The sequence below is a fragment of the Gobio gobio genome (genome assembly GCF_949357685.1).
Source record: "Gobio gobio genome assembly, chromosome: 15".
Lineage (NCBI taxonomy): Eukaryota > Metazoa > Chordata > Actinopteri > Cypriniformes > Gobionidae > Gobio > Gobio gobio.
The window spans coordinates 12,696,871-12,717,278 of record NC_137108.1 but is presented as its reverse complement, the minus strand read 5'-3'; the positions used below and the strand labels follow the sequence as shown (position 1 = coordinate 12,717,278).

The following is a 20,408-nucleotide window of genomic DNA, read 5'->3' as shown; positions in this document are numbered from 1 at the left end:
ACCATCAAGATAACCGGGGCATAGCTAGAATTGTCGGAAGGGGGGAAATCGGCCCAAAATCAGCCCGATTATCTTTTGGTGTGTACCCAGCATTAAAAGGACACGTGAGAATAAAAGGCAATTTAACTATTTATTGATACAACTGCACTCGCGCGTCACCGTTTAGGCAACTGGTGAAATTAATCAAAATCAACTCACTGACACAAATACTCTTAAACAAACAAACAAACAAACAAAAAACAGACCAACAAGAACATCAAGAAAAACACAGCTTGTCAGCTAACGTTACCGGCTTGACATCAGGATGCATGCGATGCACACAAAGCTTGCGCAGCCCGTCATCCGCAGCGGCCATAGCTCATTTCACATAGATTGCTCACAACCCACGAACAGTTCAAATGGCTGATGACCTCAGCGGGGGGTAGCGCCGACTCATCGCTGGGCCTCTAGGCCGTTCTATCACTATACATTCAAATTTGATTGGCTGATGACCCACGTCAGTAAAAGTTATGATCCGATGGAAAATGGCAGCTTCAACTGAAGGCTAGCTATAGTATTAGTGCTGTTCCACAGAGCTGTGATGCGTTTAGATGATGAAAATACAGCTCAGCCTCACAAAAAATAACCACATTCTTTCTGGAAATATAATTTTAACATACTGAAAAAGTCAGTAATTGAATTTAGAGAATTGACACACATTCATTTAATTATGAAAATATATATTTTTATTTTATTTTGACTGGGCCAGCAGAGAAGGCCCTGACAGCCCACCACTGTAAGTAAACAACGTGAGATCACGCGTGCGTAAGATCGGAGTTCTTACGTAGTGATCGGAGTATTTTTCAGTCAAAACACATTTCACACAGCAGGATTTTGAATCGCCGACAAGTCCAGATATTTAGCATGCCAAATATCTCACGGGCATCGGCGACTCATCTGTGATTCTCTCAGATTGCGTCTTTGATAATTCACCCTGCGTGATTGTCACTCACATGCACAAGCACTGATTTACCTATGATTTCGGGCATTTGTGTGCGATTTCCCAAAACCTGTCGGCGAGTCAAAATCGGGCTTAAAATCGGGCAGTGTGAACTCGGCATTACCCAACTACCACCTCAGAGACACTTACCTGTTACGATCCTCTTCTCAACTGATCAGTCTTCTTTCATCATCTGCTGTCTGCTCCAGTCATCCAATCTTCAGCCATCTCCCACCAGCATTACAGCACTTATCCTTCAACTCAGTTACTCACCTACTTACGTCCCGTTTACTGCATATCTGCTAATAAACCACTTGTTTGGATTTTACCTGTATGTTGCATTCTTCTGTTCTATGACAGAAGACCAGGCAAACATGCAACAAGAAGCAGATCCAAGCAATGCCAGCAGTCCACCTCCGGATCTCCGAATTACTTCAGAGCACTCCGTCATGCACTCCAACCACCTGTCAGCTCTTAATCGCCATCTGACTCTGCCAGTCCCATGGCCCAACCTGCGACCTACTCAGGTGGAATGCAGCAGTTTCATGTTACAATGCTCTCTATTCTTTTAAATGCAGCTGTAGCTGTTCCACAATGATCGAGCGAAGATCGTATACATCATTTCGCTGCTGACAGGTCCTGCATTGCCGCGGGCAAGATCCATTTGGGACACAAACGGCCCAATCACCAACTCGCTGACCATGCATTTTAAAGGGGTGGTAAAACACATTCTTTTGAAGGCTTGACTGTGTTTGTGGGGTGCACTGTAACATGTGTTCATGCTTCGTTTTAAAAAAAATTGCCTTATTTTTCATATATTTGACCTTTATTCTACACTGCTCTGTCCCTCCTTGTCTGATGCTTTCCGGGTTGTATGAAGCCAGTCCCTCAAAAATACGCGATGGGCTCAGATTGGTTAGCTGGCCCAGTGTGTTGTGATTCGCTAAACGCCTAGTGCACGTATGTCGGAAACGTCACGCCCCTTACCTTTATCGGAGGCTGTGCTTTGGTCAGTGTTAGAAACAACGGCGTCAATAAAACCATACCAATCTGAGCCCGAATCAGACCCAGAACATTTGAGTGAAGATGATCGAGCAGAACCTGTTCAGTCCTCGAGAGTAAAGACTGCGGATCTATAATGATCGCTACTGAATGGCACTGTTACTTTTGTATTTTTAGAACGATTACAGCCAAATATCTGCCACAAGAACTAACCCAAAACAAACACTAAGCACTGGCTTAAACTAGTAAGTTAGCCAAATCACACACAGAACCATGTTTAGCATGCCTGTAGATAAACAATACATAAAAGCTCTAATCAAAGAATCATTTACACTAATGCCAGGTTCGCTGTTGAGATTTTAACGTTAGTGTTTGTAACGATAGGTGTTCGTCGGATAACGTTAAGTATGAATGATCATTTAACAGACTGGTTTGCAGAACAGTGTTGTCATCTGTTTACTTCCTTGCTACAACCTATTACAGGAAAACACATCGATGAAAAATAAATCAGACTTACAGGTTGTGGCCCGTAAACAGCTTCTGTTTGTAAATCCAGCTTTCAGGACAAGCCGTTGTGCATATCCTGTATTGAACTCGCGAAGTTTGTGGAAGTTTGTGTTGTCCTCCGTGAAATGTGCAGCGCGCGCGTCATGCATCCACGCACCGGCAGTGTTTTTTTCACGCAGCTGACGTTGTGCAAATCTGGCATTGAAATCGCGAAGACGGTGGATGTTCTCCTCCGTGGATGTGCTGCAGGGAGCCCTGCGCGTGCCTGATTCCCCGCTGACTCAAACACACGTGCATATAACATGTTTTATTTTAAACGCTCTGCAACGCACCCCCGTCCCTATGAAGGCTGAACAGAGGACTTCAGGAAGAGACAGCATCGGTCATACTCCCCTCTCATGATCAGCGGGACACCGGTAGAGAGAGTGAGCAGCTTCAAATACCTGGGTGTGAACATCTCCGAGGATCTGACCTGGACTACACACATCCAGACACAGGTGAAAAAAGCCAGGCAAAGACTGTACCACCTGCGCCAGCTGAGGAAATTCAGGGTTTCACCAGCCATCCTGAAAACTTTCTATCGAGGGGCGATAGAAAGTGTCCTGACTCAGTGCATCACAGCGTGGTACGGGAACAGCACCAGTCACGACTGCAAAGCCCTGCAAAGAGTGGTGCGCTTATCCGAGCGCATCTCAGGCTCAGCTCTCCCGTCTCTGCAGGACATCTTCACCAAACGCTGCAGAGGTAGAGCTACTAAAATCATCAGAGACATTAATCACCCTGCAAACTCTCACTTCACCCTGCTGCCATCTGGTAAGCGCTTCCGTAGCCTGATGGCAAAGACTGAAAGACTCAGGAGGAGTTTCTTCCCCCAGGCCATCAGACTCCTGAACTCAGTCACGTGACTCACTTCACCCCCGCACACGCATAAACATACGGTCTTTCAACATTAACATCCACATACTGCAATTGCACTGCACTTTACTTTACGTCCCTATTGTTACTGCGTAACAACCTGTAATAAACCTTGCACATTATACTTCTTTATATATACATATTATATATTTTATGTTAACCACTTATTTTTAAGTCTACAGTTTATCTCACTTATCATCCACATATTTTTTATATTTTTATTTTTATCTTATTTCCTATTTTTATCTTTTACTTGATTTATTTATAATTCTACTTATGTTAATACTTTTTATTCTAACTTTATTCTATTTCTATTTAATTTCTTGTAACTGTTATTTGCACTGTCCATGGAGCGGACCTGTTTACATTTCACTGCCAGTTGTATATTGTGTATATAACTGTGTATGTGACAAATAAAACTCTTGAATCTTGAATCTTGAATCTTGAGCAAGTACCCCAGACCTGCAATCCGGATGAAAATAACAGCGTTTCCTTGGCATCGCGGCAACAACACTCCAGCCTACTATACCACAACAGCGCCGCGATACAAAATGGCCTCACCCCCCCTTATTTCATATTCCCCGGAGGAGGGGTTTATGTAAATATTGGGCCTGGTGATGTCAGCAAAACCTGGGTGAATGTGTAGTAGTCCCTAGCGGCCGTTTGCTGTAGTCCTTAGAAACTGATTTCTTTAAAAGCAAATATCTCCCTTTGCTTTAAACTTTGAACGTTGTAACTTTGCAGATGTTGTTTATGCTCAAGCAGCAACATTACACGTTAGCTAAAGTTAGAATAGTGAAATCGTGGTTTACCACCCCTTTAAGGAGGTCTTTGGTTTCTCAACTCTACCAGTATTGTCAAGGGAGATTCACCGTTGTTAATTATGCTCTCCAGTTTCGCACATTGGCTGCTGTCAGCGGGTGGAATGAGACCGTCCTGATTACGTCTTATCGTCAAGGCCTCAATCCCAACATCCGGCATAAGGCGATATATAAAAATGTGATAGGACTTGAGAGCTTCATACAATGTTCCATCAGGATATCTCAATTACTCACTGCCTGCACACTTGATCCGCCTCTCCATCAGTTGCCCCTCCAGCATCTGAACCCATGCAAATTGACTCAGCCCATCTGTTGAATGCAGAGCGTCAACGGAGAATCCACAATCAATTGTGCCTGTACTGTGGTGCAGAGGGACATCTTCTTCATGCTTGTCCAGTCAGACCACCATGCCCAACGTTGAGTACCATCCATATGCCTCCTTCAATTACCTCTCTTGCACGTATAGATGTCAAAGTGATGAACATCCACATAAACCTAGGAAAACCGATGGGCCATGGCTACATCCGTCACTGCACCCCCACCATGACGCTCCGCATTAGATGTCTCTATCAGGAGGAAATCTTGTTCATGGTGCTGGAGGGTTCCAGCGCTGACATCATCCTGGGACACACATGGATGCTGCAACACTCTCCTTCTCTCTGCTGGAAAACTGGAGAGATTCAACAGTGGAGTGAATACTGCTTTGAGAACTGCTTACGACAGTGGTCTCAAACTCGCGGCCCGCCGGCCACTTGCAGCCCAGCCCGCTGGATGATATTTTGTGGCCCCCTTCTTGACATCAAAGTTTAGTGTTAGTGCGGCGGGTGCGTTGCTCTGAAAAGCACCTTTTTGCTGAGTCGTTGCGCGTGCAGCACTTGCCACGCTTGATGCCTCTGTGTGTGTGTGTGTGTGTGTGTGTGTGTGTGTGTGTGTGTGTGTGTGTGTGAGAGAGAGAGAGAGAGAGTTGGCTCGCCCCTCCCTCGTGCAGTATAATTGGTTGACACCGCGTGATTGACAGGAACAGACGAACGAAGCTGATCAGACAGTTGAAACGAATGTGGTCTAACAGCGCTCGTCAATGTCAAAATGATTGAGATGGCCAATCAAATCAAAGTAAGCGGGGTTTACGTTCTCTTTTGGCTCGTGCACACTGCACAGGCTTCACACACAGACTAGCGCGTCAATCTATCGCTTAATGCCGTTGCTGAGAGAGACTCTATTCTTTCCGGTGAAATCACAAAACAAAATACAAACGTGTCCATGGTCTTATTATACAATCATTGATGATTATCTTTGATTTTAATGAAGAAAAACTATATGAGAGCAGATTAGAACCTGGAACCTTTGACACGGTTGACAAAAATTCTACCACCAGACCACTAGAGAATACAATCTATGCATTTATTCACTCACTCATGTGAAGAATATCGGGACTAATAATATATTTGACGCAAATTAATGCAAATATTGTTTACAAATAGTCCCAAAAAGATTATTTCCCAACTAGAATTAGACCTAGAATTTCGCTCACTGTTCTGTTTGACCTGGTTACGGCCTTGCTGTGAATTAGTCTATTATTTAAAATAAAATTAAAATCATTCATTATTTCATATTACATGATTTAATTTCTATAGGCTATATTTACTTCAAATTCAGAGGAACAGTTAATGTTCAGAAGGAACAGTTAATGTTCAGAAGAAACATTCATGTTGAAGAACTGTTAATAATAAAGATTGAGAAGATTGGATCAGTTGTGCTACTTTTTTTTGTAATACTTGAAACACTTTTTATGTGTAATACTTGATGCGGCCCAGCCTGACCCAGAATCTACCTCCAGCGGCCCCCAAGTAAAATTTGTTTGAGACCCCTGGCTTACAACCTGTCAAGGAACCCTCTGTCAGATTCTCCACTCACTATTGAGAGTCCAGTGACTAACAACCAGCAGGAGATTCCATGCGGACGTTCCAGGATGTCTTTAGCAAGCAGCCTCACCAGCCATGGGACTGTGATCACCCTGCTGCCTGGGGCTACTAAGGGGTAAAGTACTGGCTGGAGGGAGCTAAACACCTATTCAAAGTGATCACTGACCACCGAAATCTACAGCCTGGTCTTACCAGACTCTCGTACATTTCATTTGTACATAGAGTCTGACCACTCTCCATTGACAAGCGTTTACTTCCTTGAAGGCGGGTTCCCTGTTGAAGTTTAAAACTAGGAGCTGGAATCCATTTCAACAGTCTTGAACACGAAGATCTGTGGGATGCTGATCTCCTGGAGCACCAAAGGGTCCTAAAATCTGGAACACGCAGATGAGGCCCTGAAGTAGGTGCAGAAGGTCCTTAATCTGGAACACGCAGACGAAAGAACCTCAAAGTGAAGGTTTGCTCTCCTGAGCTTAACCTTGTTGCAAATGTCTCTGTGTGTCTTCTGACTCTGTGGGTCAGACACTCAGGACTTGGTCAATCCGCTTTGGTCTCTCTGGCATGGAGACTCGGGACGTGCTGTAGTCGTCTTGCTGGACTAAACTCTGAACGTAGTGGTTGTTAATGTCTCTTTCCTCACAGGCTGGAGGCTCAGAACGTGGTTGTATCTGTTGCTGCCTCACAAGCTGTAGACTCAGATCTTTTGTTGTCTCTCTGGATTAACCAGAGGGTCAGAACTTGGTTGCTCTGTCACAGTCTCATCCTTGCTGGGGAGACTCAGAACTTGGTGAACTGTTTGTCTCTCTCAAGGAGAAACTCAGAACATTACGGTGTATCTGTTATGTCTCTCTTGAAGGGAGACGCAGAACTTGGTTGCTCTGTCACAGTCTCTCTCAAGGAGAAACTCAGAACGTGGTGAACTGTTACAGTCTCATCCTTGCTGGGGAGACTCAGAACAAGGTGTGTCTGTTGAAAGGGTACCTTTATCCTTTTCCGAATAGGAGGAGATTGCAATTTGGCGCTTCTCCATTCCAGTGTTGCGATTGGCTGCTGGCATCAGAGAGGGTCCACAGTGAGACTCATCCTCCTTTCTCCTGTGGAACTCATTTGCATACTGTACACAGTTAGAAGTCTTTAAAGTGTCTTTAAAGTTTACCAATGCATTTCTCACTTTCCAAACCACCATCAGAATACCCTTGGCAATATTCTAAACAAATAGAAACCAAACATGATGGGAAAAGATTTAACTGTTCATTCATTTGTTCATTAACAGCTGATACTGTGTAAGATGTTGGATTACAAATAGCTGTCACTTAGAATACTTATTTCTCTGAATAAGTATGAAATGGATGTGTGTAGTTTACATCAGTCTTAAGGTTTACAAACATAGTTATGACTGGATTTGGATAGATCATTTTGGTCTTTCTTTCACCCACTACTGCTGAGGTCCTGTGGAATTTTTATGGCAGTCATAGACCAGGACATTAGGGATGTCGGTGAAAGGCAGAAACTGCATGTGGGCCAATGAGATGTCTTGTCCTTCCTGGGCTTGGTACAAGAGCTGGTCTTTTTGGCCTCTAAGAGGTGTCTGGATGTTGTCATAGCATCTTATCTGATGGCGTTGGACAGTTTGTTTGTCTCAGTCTACCAAGATCCAATCAAAATGTAGCAAACCTTTGTCCACTGTTATGGACAGAGAGTGGCCCGGCCATAAACCGGGCCCTGGAATGTGCTGTCCACTACATAAGCATACACAACAGGTGAATATAAATTAAGGATTCTAGCATATACAGAATTTAACCCAAGAAAGAAGTTTTAAATAGTGTTTTAAAAAAACAGGGCAACCAATTTATTCATAGGCGTTATACGTTACTCCTTGAATGGGCTACTTCATAGAAACGCTTTCGACAGAAAGATCTCAGAGAGACTAAAAACTGTTGAAATATGACAGATAGCATCTGGATATAGTAGCTGTTGCAGTGCTGCTCACGTTATCTAACTGCAGTTAGAGTCTAACGATCTATTATAACAATAAACATTAACTATAACGCACTTCAGAAAATACCACTTCTATTATTATTACTGAGAGGCAGAGATGTATAGTAACGAAGTAGAACTACTTCACTACTGTACTTAAGTACTAAAAGGCAGTATCTGTACTTTACTAGAGTATTATTTTTTTCTCCTACTTCCACTTTTACTTCAGTACATATTTTCGATGAGTTTAATACTTTTACTCCGATATTTTTTTTATGTGCTGCATCGTTACTCGTTACAATTATAAACATTTTACGAATCATTCCATTCCAAACCCACATTACCGCGCATGAGAGAGAGAGCGCGCGCGAGAGTGCGAGAGAGAGACAGAGCGCGAGAGAGCCCCGCGAGCGCGCATTCACTGTCTTTAAAACAACACGAGCGTCTTGCGCTCAAATTGCTCTCTATTTGTTTACATAGTTAATGTGCACTGTGAAGTAACATATACAAACAATGAACAGCTCTATTTTTATTAACTAAGATTAACAAAGATTAATAAATACAGTAACAAATGTATTGATCATGGTTAGTTCATGTTAGTTATTAGTCTAATACATTAACTAATGTAATGTTAACAAATCAAACCATATTGTAAAGTGTTACAAACAAATAATTTACTCAGAACACCTCTTGAAATGAGAATATAAGTGCTTACCCCATTTTTTTTTGCAAGAGTGGTTATAGTAAGATTTAATCTTAATGAACTACAGTATTTTCAGGTTATTTATATGACAATATGTAGAAAAATTACCTACCAACATTGTGATTGTCCTTTAGCTTAATCATTTGAAATAATAAAAACAATGATGTTCAAACTTTTGACTACTTTCTTTAATAACTACATAACACAATACTTGAACTTTTACTTTCAGTACTTGAGTAGTACATTTTAAAATAAACTACTTGCAATACTTAAGTACAAAAAATGTTGAATACTTTAGTACTTCTACTTAAGTGTGGTGCTTAAAGAGCACTTCAACTTCTACTCAAGTCACTTTTTTGATAAGGAACTTGTACTTTTACTCAAGTATGTGTCTCTAGTACTTTATACATCTCTGCTGAGAGGTGAACTAATGCCTTTAAATCTCAAAATATGCAGTAATTTCATCAATTTGCCAGCGAGTGTGCCTGAGATACTCTGAAATGAATGGGGTTCAATGCTGGAACTATTGGTTGTTTGGAACTATTGATCACTCCATGACACGCTTTACTTCCGCATTCCTCAGTTCCTATGGAAGTCTATGGGAGTGTTGTAACTCTGTTTTTCAACGGCTCTGGATAAAACCTTTATTAGCTGATACTAAACAGTAAACGTAATTTGTGTGTGTGTGTGTGTGTGTGTGTGTGTGTGTGTGTGTGTGTGTGTGTGTGTGTGTGTGTGTGTGTGTGTGTGTGTGTGTGTGTGTGTGTGTGTGTGTGTGTGTGTGTGTGTGTGTGTGTGTGTGTGTGTGTGTGTGTGTGTGTGCATGTATACTAGATGGCGAATATGATCCTGCCCGAGGATGAGAACTTCCTTCTTATCTTTCGTAGAGAGGCTCTATTAGATAACAGTGTGGAGTTTATGAAGGTAAACGTTCACTTCACATAATCACACTCTTATTTCATATTTCTATTTTAAAATGTTTCCACATTTTCCATGATAGATCTGGAGGAAACATGATGCTGACAGCAGTGGTTACATATCAGCTATGGAACTCAAGGTAAATGCACACACATGACTAATGGGGAAATGTATACTATAGGTGTAATTTGCAGGTGGGTCATGTCCAACATTTTTTTCCAAGGTTGATATGGCCCTGTCCCAAATGGCACCCTAAACACTTGCGGTCTTCTTATGAGTCCACACTTTTGTGACTTAACGCCGCTTTGACCGTCAGGAAGAAGTCTGCTGCGGATCTCACTTCAGTGCGGGCTTGGCAAAAGTTGGGACAGGGCTATTGTCCCCACCACTTTTTTAAAACAATCTCGCTGCACGAATATACCTAATGGAAATGAAACATATCCAGTTGATGTTTATTTGTCTTAAATAAGAGGCTATCTGTAATGTGATTTGATTTCAAAATCAAAATGTTTTGTTGCCAATGTTATCAGTGGAAATGGAATGTTCTCTTTTGGTTCTTGCAGTCTTCACACAGACGAGCGTGTCAATCTATCGCTTAATGCTGTTGTGTTGACTCGATTCTTTCTGGAGAAATCACAAAACAAAATGTACACAAATGTGTCCCTGCTTTTGATATACAATCATTGATGAACATCTTTGATTTTAATGAGGAGAAAAAAACTATACAAAGGCGGATTAGAACCTGGAATCTCTAACACAAAAGTTCTACCACCAGACCATTAGGGAATATGAATGCTGATTGTGGATCCACAGTATACACTTACTCGGATCTCGGGACTAACAACTATTATGTATTCTAGATGTAAGAATGAACCTATCACATTAAACATGAGTTTAAAGCGTGTTTTGAAGCATGTTTACCTTAACAATGTCAGATCACGTTTCTCCTCAATTTCCTTGTCAAGAATGGTAACAACTGATTGGTTTCCCATAACCTTCTTTGCTGTGTCAATACTCTCACAAAGCGCCAAGCTTTGGTAAGCAAATGGATTACAGAAATGTGACAACATCTTAATCATATATATGGTCTATAAGATTTAATTATAAACAATTTATTTATTAAGTTATTTATGAAGAAGTTGTTTCTCAATGTGCAAAACGGTTCACATGGGAAGATTTTTTCTTCAAAAGTCACTTTAGGGGCTCTGCACAATTCTCATCATAATTTCATAAAAATATTTCAATCTTTTCTCTTACCTTCTCTTTTCTCTTTTGTTTTAGTCTAGTCATAATTATAAAGATAAATTGCCTATTTTTCTTGGCAGGGTTTCTTGAAGGACCTGTTTGAGCAGCACAAAAAGAATATTTCCTCAAACAAGTTGGATGAATACACAGATGCCATGGTAACATTGCTGTTTTCAATTCTGTTTTCATTTATTTTAATTTTCACTTTAGGGGTAGTTTCTCCCAAGCATTGTGTGGATTACAATTATGCGTATTGATTATAGCACATTCAAGTTTCAAACATAGCTTGACACATTCAGTATTCTTTTCTTTTCTTTTTTATACTAGAGTAATGCATATACAGTACATGATAAATGCAATGACAATGTCCCATAATCATACACCTCAGAAAATGTCTTAAAGGTGCACTATGTAAAAAATGTTCAGTAAAATATCCAAAAACCACTAGGCCAGTGTTATATATTTTGTTCAGTTGAGTACTGACAATATCCCAAATGTTTCCAAATATTTGTAAATCATGAGAAATTGCTATTTTAACCAAGGAACCGGGGTGTGTGAGGGAGTCGCCTGTCGATTGCGTCATATCTGCGTTACCCTCGCTTTACGGTTTTATTTCGCAGAAAAGCTTTACTATTACTGCAGTAGGCCTATGCAACAAGTGTCATAGCAGCCGCATAGCAACACCTGCTCTGCTTCATGCTACAGTAACGTTAATAATCACATCCATGAACATGATTTCTGCCCGAGTCCTATCACGATTCTTTTCCACCGGCTGTGAGGTGAAGACCACATGTCTCAAGATTCTGCGCTCAAACTTGGCGTCATCAAACTATGTCTTTTTTTTGAATAGGTGACCACTAGTGGATGGAAAATATACATAGTGCATCTTTAAATGCCAACCATTTACAGTGTTTTCCAATCCCAGACATTTAAACACAAACAGTTCATAATGTCAAGTTTTTAAAGCTGCATTCCTATGGAAGTAAATGAATGACAAATGTCGGTAACGCTGTAGATTACAACCCGGAAAGTACTGAGTAAGTAAAATGAATTTACAGTGTAACTTTCAGTAATTATAGTGTACCTACACTGTAAGCCTATACAGGTTGATTGAACTTAAAAAATTTATGGAAACTCGTTGCCCTAAAAAAGTTAATTTTGTCTTGTTGAAAAAACAAAACATTTCCAGTTTAATGTACTTAAGATTTCAACAGCATTTAATTAAAAACTTTTAGTTAATTGAACAAACAGTTTTTAATTCAGTAGTATTGACATTTTTGGTCACCATGATGGAGATGAGTGTTCGTTTTAGTTGGGCTCTTGGCCCTTGACTCTTTAACTTTGGATTTTCGCTGACTGCTTTAGCTGTGTGTTTATAAAGCACATTTGTTATGGCAAAGGAAAAGCAAATTGTAAGAATAAAAGAGAATTAGTCACAATTCAGATGCAAAATCTATTCATGCCTCAAAGCATGCCTGGACCCATGGGGGAGTTTTGATTGGTGGTACCCAGCATGCACTGCAGCATGAAACTTTTCATTGTCACCATTGTTGAGATTAATACACTGATTCTTGATGTCTGCATGTGTCTAAGTAATGCCATAGACTTAAATCTTTTGAGTACTACATGATTTTAAAATCTTAAATATTATTTAACTACCATAACCGTGCTGGATCTCATGCTGTAGAATAACATAAATAACATCACGTACATACAAAATTGATAATACATTGCCTCTATAACCAGAAAATGTGAGGCTGAATGTGATTAGCAATTCAACCACTACATGATGATGTCATCATAATCATCATCATCATCAATACGCCAAAGTCAGGCGATCACATTTTCTCTTTGGCTTGTCTCAGCATAACTAAAGTGTTATTTTAAACACACAGTTAAAACAGCCAAAGGAAGAAAAAGAAAAAAACTAATGTTAAAGAGCCAAGGGTCAAGAGTCCAACTAAAACAAACACTTATCTCCATCATGGTGAAACAGAAATAAAGTCAATTTGATTAGTAATGCATGAAGCTGGTAATGCTGTTTGTGGAGTTGTTTAATCCTCCTCTGCTGAGGTCTTCAGAGATTTAATGTCTTATTTGATTTTCAGTTGATTTATTTAGTAATTTCAAAATGAAAACCTTAAACAAAATAAATTGTTTAAATAAAGTCAACAGTATCGTAAAATAATTTTGAGTGTAAACACAGCCTAAACCTACATTTTGTTTTACTGGCTAACTGTTATACATCTAATTTATTAGGGAGTAATAATGTATTAGCTGTTTGAGACCAAAATGTAAAGTTACAAGGCCTATACTCACCAGCAAACGTTGATAAAAATATGCGCAGCTGACTTCAGTTCAAAGAGCCAATCAGCATCTTGCTTGTATTGCGTTGCATTGACAACAGACTAAAATAGGCTTTGTTAAGTACATTTAATTTAAACAATTAAATAGAATGAAAAACAATCATTCAAATCGTACAATAAACAAACAACATGAAGTAATTGAACAAATCTGTTGGAGTTTATGTTTATTGTAGCTAAATAATTTGAATTAAAACAATTTCAGGGATAACGGTGTATAGAGTATGTACGTATACACTGTAAAACCTAACAGTTGTATGTACAAAAAAAAAGGAGTTTACTGCACTCAAATATTACCGACTGTTGTGTGGACACAATGATTGAAATAGAACTCAAGCTGAATGAGTCATAGAACATTTCTAGTTCCCAGCATGATAATTGGATAATAATTGTATTGTTAAGTGATTAAATAAGTGATAATTGCGTATTGGTGGTGACACCTGATGATGGTAATGAGCAGAATCACTGAAGGAAAGAGAAACACAAGAACTACAACTGACTTAATCCACAGCTTAATTCGTTTGAATTCACCATGATGGTGTTCAGTGTTTGCTTTTGTTGGGATCTTGACCCTTGACAAAACATTTCTTGCTTTGGCTACTTTACTGTGTTTTCAAAACTCATTTATTGTGGTAAGAAAAGCCAAAAGTAAATTTGATCAGCTGGTGTTGGTTGTTTTCTGCTGATGATATTATTGTCATTTAGTGACTGAATCACGGATCTCAATCAGAGTCTAATGATCTGGTTATAGAGGTTTTGTGTTATTATTTTATGTATTATTCATAATAGAAACTATGTGTTCCTACAGCACAAGATCAAGGATAGTTGTGGTACTTAAACAATATGCAAGATTTAAATGAATAAAATGAATACACAAAATGTTTTGATATACAAAAGTTCTTAGACACACAGAGACATCAAGAATCAGAGTATGAATCTCAACAATGGTGACAATCAAATTTTTTTTTAAATTAAACAGATCAACTTTGAACATAAAACAAGCTACAAAAACATCACAACAAACAAAGAAAAAGTAAAAGCAAATAGTAAGAATCAAAGAAAATTAGTCACAATTCAGATGCATAATTTATTCATGCCGCAATGCATGCTGGGACCCATGAGGGAGTTTTGATTGTTGGTACCCAGTATGCACTGCAGCATGAAGCTTTTCATTGATTGTCACCATTGTTGAGATTCATACACATATTCTTGATGTCTGTGTGTCTTATTAATGCCATAGATTAAAACCTTTTGAGCATTACATGATTTTAAAATCTTTTTATTCAATTACTACTACAGTGCTAGATATCGTGCTGTTGAATTATATAGCCACCATTATGAATAATACAAATATAACCGGAGCATAAAACTCCGAGTGAACTTAAGCCACTACATGATGATTATACCAACATCATTGTATAGGAAACATCACCTAATCACATTATCTCTTGGCATTCCTTACCACAAAAAATTTGCTTTCTAAACACACAGTTCAAACTAGTGATGTTACGTCTGACACCGACGCTCCGAAGCTTGCTTCAAACTTGAACGGTCCTTGCAATGAACCACTGCTTCGGAGCTTGTATCATTACGTCACTAGTCACGTGAAAATGACGTCTGAAGCAAACACACTGGTTCACTCCTGTAGTGAACCACCTGACTCTTTTGACAGCCCAATCCAGTGTTAACAGGTTTGAAACCTGGCGGCTGAATTTTTTATGAAAGTGAAGCCAAACCATGGCAACACCGTGGGTTAGTAATCGGTGTTTGGATTGGCGTTATTGTTGAGGAGAGTGGATTGAGTTTATTTTTTTATTATTATTAATTAGAGAACATATGAACATTGTTACATAAAAACATGCATCAAAGACAGAAACTTCAAAAACCCTCTGCTACATTATACAAGTAGCCTACAACAAGTTACACAAGCACATCCTTTTCAGCATACAAAAATATCAGTCCCACCAGTTAACAAGTTATAGAGTTCTGCTTCCCACAGCTAAACAAGATAAAGCTTTCACACATGATACTGCCCTGCTAAAAAAAAAACTATAGAAACCATTAGAATTTCTGTGATGGTTTCCAACTTTTTTTAAGCTGGTCTGATCTTCTGTCCTAGTCTAAAGAAATAATTACACACACACACACATCATGCTTAATATTTTATTATCAAGGTGAACACATGAAATTCATCAGTATCTGTAAAATTCACCTAAATGAGTTTCATAGCACTAACACTGTTTCAACTTTGATCGCCTCGGTAAACACGTAATAAACGGGCCGTTAACATATAAGCCTACTTGCATTTTATGGTTGTCAGCTTTGTTGCATTTCATTTACTTCACCAGGAGATGGTGCTGCAATTTCTGTCTGAATGAAGCTTTGAGTAATGAAACATTTTCAACACAGTTGTATCAGAAAGCAATAATGGTTTGAAACCCTTTATTTGGCCATCACTAGTTCAAACAGCCAGAGAAAATACTAAGGGTGAAGAACCCAACTAAAGCAAACACTAATCTCCATCATGGTGACTAACTATTATGGTAATTAAACTATTATTTTCAATATAACAGAAATGACTGAAATAAAGTCAGGCTAGTTAGTAATGTGTGAGGCTGGTAATGCTGTTTGTGGAGTTGTTTAATCCTCCTCTGCAGAGATCTTCAGAGATTTAATGTCTTCTTTTATCTTCTGTTATTTCATCTAAAGCTGTGTCTTAAGTCAGTTGTAGTTCTTGTGTTTCTCTTTCCTGACTTCAGCCACAGCTTTAGATTAAATCAACTGAAGGATAAAAGAAGACATTAAATCTCTGAAGATCTCAGCAGAGGAGGATTAAACAACTCCACAAACAACATTACCAGACTAACTTTATTTCTGTCATTTCTGTTATATTGAAAATAATAGTTTTGTTTGAATTCACCATGATGGTGTTCAGTGTTTGCTTTTGTTGGGATCTTGACCCTTAACCAAACAGGTCTTGCTCTGGCTTCTTTAACTGTGTTTACAAAGTACATTTATTATGGTAAGAAAAGCCAAGAGAAAATGTGATTAACTGGTGTTGGTCATTTTTTGCTGATGATTTTATCATCATGTAGTGATTAAATCACTGATCTCGTTCAGAGCCTAATGCTCTGGTTATTAAGGTTTGTATTATTATATTTTTGTAGTATTCATTATAGAATCTATGTGATTGTACAGCACAGATGGTTGTGGTAATCAAACAATGTGCAGGATTTAAATAAATAAAATTAATGCACAAAAGGTTTTAATCTTTAAAGATACTCGGACACACAGAAACATCAAGAATCAGAGTATGAATCTCAACAATGGTGACAATAAAAAAAATTCAGATAAACAGATCAACTTTGAACATAAAACAAGTTACAAAAACATCACAACAAACAGCAAAAGTAAAAGCAAATTAGTCACAATACAGATGCATAATTTATTCATGCCGCAATGCATGCTGGGACCCATGAGGGAGTTTTGATTGGTGGTACCCAGTATGCACTGCAGCATGAAGCTTTTCATTGATTGTCACCATTGTTGAGATTCATACACAGATTCTTGATGTCTGTATGTGTCTAAGAAATGCCATTGATTTAAACCTTTTGAGCACTACATGATTATAAAATCTTACATATCTTTCATTACTACAACAGTAGTAGATTTCGTGCTAGATTTCCGGTTTAACGATATATGGACACAACTTTTGGAGCTCCTGCAGTTAGCTTTAAATGAATCTCATTGGCACTTTCTCGCGTTATTTTTCTTGGTGTATAAACTATCTTACATGTCTTCTTCGACTAATGCTAAGTAAAATGTAGTGATGGCCAAATGAAGCGTTTCGAAGCATTATTGCTTTCTGATACAATTGTGTTGAAAATGGTTCATTACTCGAAGCTTCATTCAGATAAAAATTGCAGCACCATCACCTGGTGAAGTAAATGTAATGCAACAAAGCTGACAACCATAAAATGCAATTAGGCTTATTTGTTAACGCCCCGTTTATTACGTGTTTACCGAGGCGATCAAAGCTGAAACGGTGTTAGTGCTGTGAAACTCATTTAGGTGAATTTTACAGATACTGATGAATTTCATGTGTTCACCTTGATAATAAAACATTAAGCATGATGTATGTGTGTGTGCGTGCGTGCGTAATTATTTCTTTAGACAAGGACAGAAGATCAACCAGCTTAAAAAAAGTTGGAAACATCACAGAAATTCTAATGGTTTCAATTAAAATACCAATAGGAACCATTGGCTTTTACCAAACTTCTTAACCCGCATCGGATCGTGGGCGGGGGGGTTGACGGAAGTGGGGGGGTGTGTACTTTTATTTACTTTTGTTTTATACAAAATATTCAATCAACTATCACAAACTATGCACCATTTGAAAGCTAAAACACTCAAGATTCATGTTCTGAACTTGTTTTTGCAATAAATACACCAGAGAGGAAAGGGTTAAATGAAACGCTAAAGGACCGTCCATGTAAACATTAGCAAAATATTAGCGATACTCATCTTTCATCTCCTGTCGTTCAGATCAGATCGGACGAATCCAATAAACACCCGCATACATCTGTGTAAGAGTCCACTCTTCAAAATGCATCCCACTTTTTAATCCAAAACAACGAAAAAATAGGGAAAAAACTAAAAATCCTCCGTTGTTTGCAAGAGAGTTTTGAGTTAGCGTGATCAATCATGTCCATTTTCAATGAAATATCGATTCTAATCCGTGTCTGGCAAACTCCCACTGCTAGAATAGTTTCTCCCACGTGAAATGGTTCAACCCTCGTCTCTCTCCTTCAATCAGAGTCTCTTCTGGGATGCATCATATAGAGGAAGTGCCTTACAGGCTTGGTGAGCTGTCAATCATTGCGCCCATGGTTTTCGTTGGATAAAGGCACTCGGTGCCCAGCCAATGCCTTTCCAACAAAGGTTTGATTGATGGACTTAGTAACCAATCAAAAGGCATTATCTTGCGCAGTTTACGTAAGTAGGCTTTGGTGAATACTGTTTGTGCGCTGGCTGCGCGTTCTCCATGGCGCAACTGTAGGGGAGCGTGCAGACTCTTACTGACACTTATTATCAGCTAAATTAGCTTTTTACACTTTGTAATCTCTGTAAATAGTTGCTTTAGTTTTTCAGTAACTGTTTATCCATTATAATTAGTATTTTATTGCAGTTTATTCCAGATTTATTTGAATGAAAAACTACTCTTTACAATTGCAAATGTTCTGAAATAAATGGCCTTTTTGAAATGACGCCTAGACTTTTCTTGACATAAAAGCTCACAGAAGCCACATTACTGAGAGAATCATCCTCATATTTGAATCATGACATGATTAGACATTCAGTTTTATATTTAAGTTATTTTCAGGCTCTTAACATTAAATTATAATATTTTTTTCCCTAAGTGAAAAAAAAAAAAAAAAAAAAAAACGTGAGTCACTTACATGTATATTTACATGTATATTACTCTGTTCCCATATTACTTTGAGTTATTATGACTCTTGGGTAGCAATATTCCAAGTGTCTAGTTTAAAATAAGACCAGGTTTATGAATATAGACCATAGGGTTTAAGAGCTGCAGACATTTTCATTTGGGTATATCGTTTTCAAAGAATTCTCAAAAATGGGGCGCTTGTTAAGAGGTTAGAATTATTTTTGGTAGTGTGTTTGGGACATATTCCATTAGGATTTAATGCCCCCACCAATAGAACCCAACATATATCAGTTAAGACCACTATAATTCCCATTACAACTAATAAAATTCCCATGAAAACCATTAAATCAAATAGAATTTCTGTAATGGTTTCTATAGTTTTTTTTAGCAGGGCAGTATCATGTGTGAAAGCTTTATCTTGTTTAGCTGTGGGAAGCAGAACTCTATAACTTGTTAACTGCTGGGACTGATATTTTTGTATGTTGAAAAGGATGTGCCTGTGTAACTGGCTTGTATAATTTAGCAGAGGGTTTTTGAAGTTTCTGTCTTTGATGCATGTTTTTATATAATGTTCATATGTTCTCTAATTAATAATAAAAAATAAAATGTGACAGAGGGTGACACTGAAATAAACTCAATCCACTCTCCTCAACAATAATGCCAATCCAAACACCGACTACTACAACCCACGGTGTTGCCATGGTTTGGCTTCACTTTTATAAGAAATTCAGCCGCCAGGTTTCAAACCTGTCAATACTGGATTGGGCTGTCAAAGCAGTCAGGTGGTTCACTACAGGAGTGAACTAGTGTGTTTGCTTCAGACGTCATTTTCACGTGACTAGTGACGTAATGATACAAGCTCCGAAGCAGTGGTTCATTGTAAGGACCGTTCGAGTTTGAAGCAAGCTTCGGAGCGTCGGTGTCAGGCGTAACATCACTAGTAAAATGCCTGCTAAACCCAAATCTGGCAGTGCTCCTTCCATCGCGCTTCAGCGGCCTGCTGCGCACGTTTCATCCTCGCCTGGTAGTGATTCCTCCTCCCCTTGCGACGGTGCTGTAATGCCCACTGTCCCACCCGATTTCAAGGAAGAGCTGCTCTCATCTCTTCGTAAAGATATGGCGGCTATTTTCGAAACCGAGCTCCAAGCTGCCCTAAGCGAACATTTTATCTCTATCAAGACGGAGTTACAGGCTGTTAAATCCGAATTGACTGGTTCTATCACAAACATCCAGGCTAAAGTGAGCGCCCTGGAGAGCACTGTAGTTGAAATGGAAACTTCACTCTCCATCTGCAGTGATGACATTGCTTCGCTACAGTCTAAAGTGGAACATCTGTCTGCCGGACTGCTAAGAGTGGACCATAAATGTGAGGATCTCGAGGCCAGATCGCGTCGCAATAATATAAGGATCATAGGGGTACCTGAAGACTCAACCAGCACTTCCATGATCTCGGCTGTCTCCACTCTGCTCAAAGAGGCCTTTCAGCTGAATAAAGAGCCCATTTTGGACCGCGCTCACCGCACCCTGCAGGCCAAGCCCAAACCCGGGGAATGCCCACGCCCCATAATCGCCCGACTGCACTATCATACATACTGTGTGGACATTCT

General features: G+C 39.2%; 1 protein-coding gene across 4 annotated transcripts in view; it reads left to right on the top strand.

Annotated features, from left to right (window-relative positions):
* Window positions 1-20,408, top strand: part of scgn (secretagogin, EF-hand calcium binding protein) — a 93,836-nt gene that overhangs the window by 12,572 nt on the left and 60,856 nt on the right. For 2 of the 4 annotated variants that reach the window (XM_079836896.1, XM_079836899.1), the window contains exons 4-6: window positions 9,661-9,750; window positions 9,827-9,883; window positions 11,070-11,147. In XM_079836896.1, coding sequence (XP_079693022.1) covers window positions 9,661-9,750; window positions 9,827-9,883; window positions 11,070-11,147 — 225 coding nt within the window. The remainder of the gene's footprint in view (window positions 1-9,660; window positions 9,751-9,826; window positions 9,884-11,069; window positions 11,148-20,408) is intronic. The other 2 variants (XM_079836897.1, XM_079836898.1) reach the window with 2 other exon arrangements.